At 49.3% G+C, this 9,822-nt stretch overlaps 1 protein-coding gene across 1 annotated transcript in view; it reads right to left on the reverse strand.

Moving 5' to 3' along the window:
• Positions 1-4,714, reverse strand: part of BSN (bassoon presynaptic cytomatrix protein) — an 84,509-nt gene extending 79,795 nt beyond the window's left edge. The window contains exon 1 of the mRNA XM_065885798.1: positions 4,521-4,714. Coding sequence (XP_065741870.1) covers positions 4,521-4,714 — 194 coding nt within the window. The remainder of the gene's footprint in view (positions 1-4,520) is intronic.
• Between the last annotated feature and the right edge of the window lie 5,108 nt (positions 4,715-9,822).

Genomic DNA, 9,822 nt, shown 5'->3' on the forward strand with positions numbered 1-9,822 from the left:
AACTAGTCCAAAGTCTAGATCTACTTTCAACAAACTCTCAGTCCCTTCACATCTGAAGCCCTCAACGAACTCTTTCTTAAAAAGCTAGAATTTCTTGGCCGAAAAGAGAAATGTGATTCTGAATGGCTTCTAGATGTAATTCCCAGTTTTCAGGAAAAATACGGGACAGAAGAACATCTTAAATGACACCACAAGGATACAATCAGCATAATCCAGAATATGAGAAACCACAGGACAAATAACACAGCCAATCATAAATCGCAACGGGGAAAAAAGGAGAAGGAACATACAGACTTAAAGAAACTGAAGAGATGTATCAGACAAATGCAATGTGTAGACCCTGTTTAGTTCACAGTTCAAACAAACCAATTGTAAAAATAAATTAATAAGATAATCAAAAAAACTGAACCCTGACAGGATATTTGCTGAGACTAAGAAGAGAATGTTAGCTGTTTAGATGTGATCATGGTGCTGTGGTAATGTTTTTACAAATCCCTTATTTCTTAGAAATAGACACTAAAATATTGATGATGAAATGTTGGGATATCTTGAAGATGGGGGTGGAAGTGAGGGAGACAGATAAACTTAATCAGCCATGAGCTGATGATGGTGGTGGCTGGGCAATGGGAACATGGGAGCTTATTAACTTATCCTCTCTACCTTTATGTATGTATGTTTGAAATTTTCCATAATAAAAAGTTTTTTTTAAATAAAATAGACTTCCTCCCCTTAATGCATCCATAACTTTTTTTTTTTTTTGTATCTGCAGCATCTTATCAGTCTTACTAATGCTAGGAACAGCTATATTATCAAAACTGTCCCTCTCTCCCTGGCAAGAAATGCAAAAATGGTTGCCCCCTTTGGGTGAGCTTTTGACATCATCACCATTCAGATGTTAGGTCACTTAAGCGCAAACTCAATGACATGCCCTCCATGAGAATCCAATGGCCTCACAGGATCTCTAAATAATAAAGGATCATTATTTCCAAACCTAACAATTGTATCCCTTCATTTTAGCCTTACAAGTTAATCCCAGATTTTTCTAGAGCCTGACTGATAGCTGACATAGTATAACAAGTCTGACTAATCCCAAACCAGAGATACTATGCCTGACAAATCCATTCATTCATTCATTCATTCATTTTTGAGATATAATTATGGCAAACTCATCTTGAGAAAGGAACTCTGGGTATGGTTCTCAGAGCAGCTTCAACCACCTTCCAGCAAATGCCCAGGCTCTCTGTGCCCAGCTGCCTTTGGCTCAAGATGTCTCCCTGGACTGGAAGTGAAGAGCTCAGCACTGATCACCAATTTCAATGGGGTAACAAGCGGGAGGCGCCTTACCTGGTTTGTCCCAGCTTTCCACACCCCTGCACTTAGCCCCAATCTCTGCTCACTGTCCCTGCCTGTGTAAACCACACTCCTCATGTCATTTCTATCTCTCTCCACCTCTTAGATCCCCATCATTCTCCCAAGAGTCTTGGGATTCTCCTTCTTTTGAAGACTGGCTCTGCCTCTCCACTCTTCTCACTTGACAACCCTTCTATAAGCACTACCTATTTGACACTTCTCAGACACTGAGCTGCCTACAGTGTCACTCCTAGGAAGCTTCCATGACTTTGTTCTCTGAGAGCTCTTCAAGAGCTATCTGACCAACCAGACTGTGAGGTGCTATAGGACAGGGGAGCATCATATATTCTTCCAGACCCTCCACAAAGCCCAGCACAGTGCTTGCTCTTGATACCAGTAAATATACCTTGGTTGATTGACTAAAGATCAGTTTGCAAATGTCAAAGTTCTGCAAGTCCGCAGAGCTGGTGTAGATTAAACAGGCCGCCACTGGTCTACGTGGCTTCTTTGTGCAATTTTTTTAAAAGGTGCTTTCTGGAGTACTCATAAAATTTCTCTTGAACTGGTGATGTGTGTACAAGTAAAATCCCATCAACTTGGGACCTTCACTGTACATCAGGCATTCCACCATAAACATAAGTGAATGAATGAATAAGTGAAAGGTGCCCCTTCCTGTAGGAAGATGCAGCCCATACCAAGGCATATAGCTTAGAGCCTGAGATAGAGTTCAGCCTTCCCTGACCTGGCACTCCTTGGGAAAGGCACAATGTATATAACTGCACATGTGACCCTGAGACCAGAAGCAGAGAGCCCTGCCTTGAGAGACTCTCTGATGCCCAAAGTGCCATATCATCCAAACAGGTTAAGAGGCGGCACTATGGGTGTGGTGGCACTGCTACTCACAGGATTCTAGTCAAGCTCTTCAGCCACAGATGCTGGAGCTGCCCCCTCACAGAACTCAAGTCAGCTCAGTATGAGGATGAAAAGACCAATTCAACCTGGGGTGACAAGGGGTAATACAGCAACAGAAAAGAGACAGGAATCAACTCCCCCAGGACCTCAGTTCCATTCTCCTTTGGGGTTAGTAAAATTACCTCCCCCTTACCTGACCCTCCACCTACCTCTATTCACAATATAATTCCCCCAAATTCACAAGCTGGCTTGAAACTATGCCAATGCCTTTCCCGAATGCCCAGAAGCACATGTCACAGGGCTTTTTCTCCATCAGTGGGCCAATCTGTTCAGCAGCATCTCGGAACAGAACATGCTAAATTTGGCATCAGGTACCTGAGACGCTCTGGTGAGAGGAAGTAGAAGCCATTCTGATGCTGAAGGAGAGACGTATCATGGAGGTGCAGCTCAGCTGAGATGCTCTGACAAGCAAATATCAGCTGGAAGAGTAAATTCCATCTCCTAAGGGCCCCCAATTCAGAGCTTTGGTGACAAATAGCCAGCTCACCCCCTGAGCCTGACAGCTGTAGGACCTTAGCTCCACAGGTCCATATGTGTGCCTTGCCCACAGCCAGGAGTGAGATTATGTGATGGCTAAATCCAGCAGGAGCCCATGGTTCCCTACCCCACAGTAGTTCATGGGTCTGCCCTGTAGCAGAACACATAGACACGGTAGAAATGAAATACTGAAAAGGAATATGAATAGACACTAGCCTCCTCCTGTGTCTTTGAGCTGCCCAAGTCTTTCCAAATTTTCATAAGCTTGGCTCTGCAACATTAGATAAACTACAAGCAGACTAGCCTGTTTGGTTATCAGAAGAGAAATGACAAATTTCCCATATAGAGAACTCCTAACAACAATGTGTTTTTCCACTCAGCCGTAGATGCTTTCCTTTGGAAGGAGAGCTCTAAAGCCTGAGTGAGCCTCCCCCAAGCTAAAACTCAAACAGCAGCTCAACACGCAGCAAAATGGACAGTATTTGCAGTGCTAAGAACTGTGTGCTATCCAACTGCATTACCATAATAGCTAATGTAAAATGGTCAAATCCCTACTCTAAAAGGGATGGTCACAGGCTGGCCTGTCTGTGGCAGGTTTCAGGCTACTAAGAGCCTTTCATTACTGTTAATTGTCTAAAAAACAACTTCTGAGAAAATAACCACATGAGAGGCACAGTTGGGCAGCTAAAGAATCAAAAATTATGCTCCCTCACAGTTTATGTGCTCCCACACAGAGAAGCCAAGGCAACATTATCAGCAGACTCACATGGATCCAGAAGCACTCCCCAGTTTTGCTACTCCCCAAGTCTATTTGGTGTAAAGATAATGCCTTCCATTTTATCTTGTTGTCTCTTGGTAGCTTTCCTGAGTTTTCAGTCTACTGGTTTATTATATATTGGCATTTCCTTCCACTGCATTTACTGCCACTTGATTGTTTATAGGACCTCGGGATGCATTTTAAACAAGCTGGTTTCACAGTATTTGATCAGATATGTTCTGTTTAAAACATTCCACTGATCTGAGGTGGTAATGTAAATCATAAGAGAACATATTTGGTTCTAGATGATTCAACTGCATTTTTGCTTCACCCCAAAGTGTTTCACTAAACCATTGTGAAAGCACATGACCCTGTTAGTATTTATGAGCCTAAATAAGTACCTTTTGGTGTCCAGTGGCATTTTCCCTTCCTCCAAAGATGATTTTAGCCACTAAATACCTGAGGAAAGCACATGACCAAGTTCATGGTTCAACTATTTCCACATCTTTCTGTTCCTCGCAGTGACACTTATCTTCCCTGACAGCCACTCCCATTGTGCTCTTTCCTTGGCCCAACACAATGGACACATGCAGACTCCAGAAGACAGGGAGGACGCTTTCCGTCCCATTGCTCCCCAGTGCAGAGGGGCCCAGCAGAGGTTACATAAGCCCCTCCTTAGCCCGGCATTGGGGAGGAAGCGAATTTGGGGTTCGTGACGGAGTCACGGTCTGCAGGCCCGGACTGACCCTGCGCTCACCATTCTGCTTTACTAAGGCAGGGCGGCTGTAAAGGGAGGGCCGCTTCCCGCGACCACCCGCTCATGCCAAACCAGCTGGGTTCTAAGTGTGGTCGGACGTCCGACCTCGCTGTCCAGACTAGACCGCAGGGTCGTGGGCCCCGGCCCCGGCCTCGGCCTCAAGCTACAGATCCCCGCCCCCCGGGCGCCGCCGTGTCCCGCACTTACGTGCCCGGGCCGGCACCGGGCCCGGGGCCTGGACCGGGTGGTCCGGCGGTTGCCCGCGCCCCGCCTGACGCCGGGAGCTGTCCTCCACCAGCCGGTGCTGAAGGCGGCTTCCCTGCGCCGGGGCCAGGGCCGGAGCCGCCGGGCGGCAGCGGCCCGTCGCCAGCGCCGCCCTCCAGGCTGGCCTCGTTGCCCATGGCGGGCGGGCGGGCGGGGTCGGGGTCGCACTGGGCCCGGGCCGGCGGTTCCCGAGCTGCTGCTCACACACTCCGTGCCGCCGCCGCAGCCGCCGCCGCCGCCGCCGCCGCCGCCGCCGCCGCCGCCATCATCTCCCAGCTCTGCTCGCGCCGCCGCCTGCCGCTGCGCATGCGCGGCTCGGGTGCCCCTTCCCTGCGCACGACGCCCCCCACGCGTGCGCGCGCTCCCGCCAGCCCGTGAGGACTCTAGTACACGAGCCAGAAGCGGGGTCGCAGGGAAACAGCCACCGGCGGCAGCGCATGCGGCGTCTGAGGCCGACGCGAACGGCGAGTGCTACCAGGAGCCCAGCGGCGGTTGGTGGGAGCTTCCCACCCAACCAGGATTGGAGGGACACGGATCACGAGAAGGGGCCGTGGGGGCGTCGCGCCGTGCCCTGCCCTGGAGTCAGTGGCGCTTTCTGACTCGGAGAACTTGGGAGTGGGAGCTCTCATTTGGGTAACTTCAGTGTCCCACCTGGCAGACTTTGTGGGAACAGGCCTCAGGGAGGGGACACCGAGTGTGGCATTAAAGGATGTTTAGGAGTTGGAAACGCAAATAAACAAGAGTGTTAAGAGGCACGATGTCACGGGAGGACGGAGATAAAGGATGCTGGGTGATGGAGCTGGTTATGAGGGTCTCAAAGGCTAGCTGGGGGGTGAAGATTTTATCCAGATGGTGCAATGGGAACCATCTGGGATTCACTCTGAGGCCTGGTCCCGCGGGACAGGAGTCTCAGGAAGTGTCCCTGGGAAAGGTAATGGGTGTGTCAGGGCTGGCCTGAAGCCAGGTGGAAGGATGCCTCAGCAGGCCCTGGGACAGTGACCTTGGAGATTGGGAAGAGGAATTGATATTTCTTAGAGGCTTTGAGCTGTGGTTCCCAGGGACTGTTCCCAGATGAGGGGCTGCAGGCTGCCTCTGCATTAACCATTACCTCACTTTTACAGACTTCAGTGCCTACTACTCTGCCTCCTGGCTTCTCACACAAACCTGTGCTTTCCTGAGGGAGAATATTTCTTAGAATATCCAGACTATATTCCAAACTATTCCTGGCTTCATAAATCATGGCTGTGTAGAAGAACTTGAGTGAATCTGGACCCATTTTACAAACCCATTTAATTCTCCTGATGATGAATATATTAAAAGGGATGTCAGCAGTTCTAACCTGACCTGGACTAATCCAGGGATCCCAATGAACACTGATAACCAGGCTGATAGACAGACCTTGGCTGGGCCTTCCCATACCCTCTGATCTGCTCCCCCCCAACCTCTGGGATGAAGTTTCCATGAAGCCTGGATCACTGACTTGACTACCTGACTCTGACTGCCTGGGATGATGAGAGCCTCTCTGCCTATGTTATGATGGTCTTCACTGTGTTTCCTCCTGTGTTTCAATCATCTTTGTGTCTGGTGACTAGGTGTGCACATCTAGGCTCCACAAGGATCCACACCTCAGTCTTGCCACTTTCCAAATGGGGCCTTGGCAACTGACTTAGGCTCACCAAGCCTCCATTTCCTAGCCTGCAAAGTTATAATAATACTAGCCCTTCTAACATGGGGGATTATGAGAGTGGAGTGGCTGATACAAATAAAACAACAAGTGCCCAGCATACACATGACCAACTTTATTATTAGTTGTCCCTTTGGTGGGTGGTCTGGGATTTGGGGGTTTTGTGCCACACCTTTTCTCCTGCGGAAGAACATGTACAAAGGCACTATGGGCAGGCCAATGACCTGACCTTGGCCCCACCCAGGCCCTTCTGGCTTCACAGACACCAGTCACTGTGGGCTGGGCCACTTGATAGTGGGGGAGAGAAGGATGTTTGTTTTCTGTTTTTGTAGAAGCCATAGGAGCTGTGGCTTTCCACAGATTTAAATCAACATGTCCCTGGTACCAATGGGGGTAATTAGCCCTACCCAGGCAGTGGGCCTGGGGAGTTGCCTGCCTCAGAGTGGATTGCTGGCTGTTAGCAGAACTCCAAGGTCTTTGCTGCCTTGGTGACAAAGGACACAGTACAGTAGAGACCTGGAAGTGTGGTTAGTGGTTCCCCTACCTTCCTTTCAAACTCTCAGTCCCACTTCCTCTGAGAAACATTGCCAGGAACATGCCCGCCCTGTCCACATCCACCCCTGGCATTCAGCCTAGGGACTCCTGCCAACCATGGGATGGTGCTGGCCTCTGGTTGTCTGGGGCTCTGATTCAGTTTTTATTCATTGTTCCAGGGGTTGTTTCCTTCCTTTTGACCTACAGTGGGCATTCCTCAAGAGCAGGACATTGTCTGGCTTGTCCTATCCCCTGGGCTGCTTTCAGCAGGACCTCAGGGGCTAACGATTGGGCTGAGTTCTCTTTGCAGCTCTGAGCATTTCCCTCACTTGCACTTCCAAGGGCTTCACCAACCACCAGGCTAAAAGCACACCAGAGGGACCTTTGGCTGTAGCTCCTGCAACACTGCATTTGGGTTGTTGACTTAATGAGTAAAAGGAGGGCGCTGAGGTTGTGTCCAGAGTGTCTCCTGGTGGAGGGGTTATAGACAAGCTGCCTATACTGACCTAGGAGAATTCACTAGGCTTGACTTCATGACAAGTGAATGCACAAATCTCTCGGTTTGTGCAAACCAGCTGTGTGGTATGTCTGGTACCACTCCCTCCTTCGTCCAGCTGCTGCCTGGCCACGGACGGGATGGACCTGGAGACCCTACAGAAGCTTCCCAGCCCCCTAAACTTCACTTGCCAAATGTATTTTCTTCCCACTTCAGTGTGACATATGACACATAGCAGTCATTTTGGAGAAAGACCAGATGGGAGGAGAATCAGTCCACATGCCAAAACAGAACTGATGAATGGACACATGTCCACTTACTTCTCCAGTCTGTGCTCTCAAACACTTATAGAAGACCAGAGGGAAAATGAAATCAGGGGGAAAAAATCTACCCAGGTAGGAAAAGGCCTAGTCAGAGCCAGCTTGCTGCTGGGATTTGTAGAAACTATTAGTCATTGGAAGGCAAATCTTGGAAGAATGAAGAGATGCAGGGCCTCAGGAGCTGCACTTGGATGCCAGCTGGGCCATGGGCAAGGCAAAAGGCATGCAAGCCCATGCACAGGGGTCAGAGTGCAGACTCTGAGGCTGTCCTGCTTCCCCACACAATCCAGTTTACCCTGGGCTGCTACTTTCAGCATGGTGACCTCCACAGGGAGGCTCAGGAGCCAAAGATGAAGATGCCAACGGTGGTGAAGAGGAATGACAAACTTTGCAGGCAAGAAGAGGAGGTAGAGAGTGTGGAGATGGGAGAGAATGATGAAGCATGACTGAGGACAGTTCTGGGTGACGTGTTGCTATGGGCTTTGGACTATTCCAGAGAGGCTGGGAGAGCTGGCTCCCATCTACAGGGCCCCCTGACCTCTGCACTCTTCTTTTTTTTGTAGTGATGCTGAGGCTTATCTCACCTCCCAGTGAGAAGCAACTCAGGAAATAGGATCCCTGTGTGCATTCCTCCTCTGGGATGGAAAAACAGGACTGAAGAGGAAGGAAGGAAGCCCAAAGAAACAGAAGGTTTCCCTCCTGGCTGAGGTTTGTCAGCACTACCCACTAACATGGGGAATAAGGCAGCTCTCAAGCAAGCCTAAGGCTGGTATGAGGCTACAAACAAGAAACCTGTTCGATCTTTGTCCTGCTCAGCAGCTCATCTGGGCTGGCTAGGACAATTCTGCTTGTGTACTAGGATCTTCAGATGACCCATGCCCTTTGTAGAGTAGGAAAAGGGAGCAAAACTGAAAAGTATAGAATTTGCTTGATGCCTTGTCTGCATACTTCCTTTACTGTTGCAATGTGCAAATCTTTACTTGAATTATGTGAAAAAAGCCAGTAAAAAAATTATCGGAAATGTTTATCACTAGCCTAGCCCCACCGCCCGTGCATTGCTCCCAAGAAAGCTAATTAAGCCCCATTGCTATTAGAGTTATGTGCTTCCAAAGGCTTGTTGTGACATAATGAAGACATGGCTTCTCCAAGTTGTAACTGTCCAAGTCAAAACATGCTGCTTTCCTTGCCCCTCTGCCTTCCCCCAAACAGGCCTCCAGGCTGGCTTTGCAGATCTCATTCGTGCGTGCACGCACACTCATCCTCCTTCAGCCAGTGCATACCTAACTCTTACTCGGCGCCAGGCCCAGTGAAGACTGTGGGAACTTCCCTCAAGAAGTTCAGTTTGCAGAAGGGGAGAGACAAGCACACAAATGGTTTCCTGTAAACTATAGAAAATGCTACCTCGGGACTTCCCTGGTGGTCCAGTGGTAAAGAATCTGCCTTCCAATGCAGGGGAAGCAGGTTGGATCCCCGGTCAGGGAACTAAGATCCCACATGCCGCGGGGCAACTAAGCCCGCACGCCACAACTACTAGGCCCGCACGCCACAAACAGAGAGAGAAAACCTGCCTGCCGCAATGAATAGCCTGCACACCAAAACAACAATCCCACGTGCTGCAACGAAGACCCAACACAGCCAGAAATAAAATAAATAAATAATGAGAAAAAAAAAAAAGAAAATGCTACCTCAGTTACTATTGCAGTCCTTCCCACTAGGATCCCAGTTTCCATGGAGTTGCTTCCACCTACCTCTGTTCCATGGATGGGGAGCAGGGGGAACAGGTCAGGTGGCAAGTCATGCCCCTATGCCCTCTCTTAACCAGCCCATGTATCCTACTCCAGGCAACAGAGGACCATACATGACTTGGACAGTTCACGGGAAGGGAAAGCTAGTTCAACCCCTTCATCAGACTCAGTTCCACATGTCTTCAGGGAAGTCTATTAAAGGGAACCCTACCTCCTGACCCTCTGTGGCTCCACTACAGCAAACCCAAGCCCATTACTGAGAATTAACCTTTACCACCAGGTATTTCAGGCCATGGGACATAGCTACTCTCTGCACTGAGCTTTATCTTTGTCCTGATCAGAGTGGATTACCATAAGGTTTTTTTTTTGTCCAGGGAGCTTCCAGGAGCCACTGGAAGAATTCCTGCCTTCCAGGAAAGATGGACAGAATAGGGCAGGTTGGTGAAACAAAACCCTTATGGCAAGT

The sequence above is a fragment of the Phocoena phocoena genome, chromosome 10 (assembly GCF_963924675.1).
Source record: "Phocoena phocoena chromosome 10, mPhoPho1.1, whole genome shotgun sequence".
In the NCBI taxonomy this organism is placed as follows: Eukaryota; Metazoa; Chordata; class Mammalia; order Artiodactyla; family Phocoenidae; genus Phocoena; species Phocoena phocoena.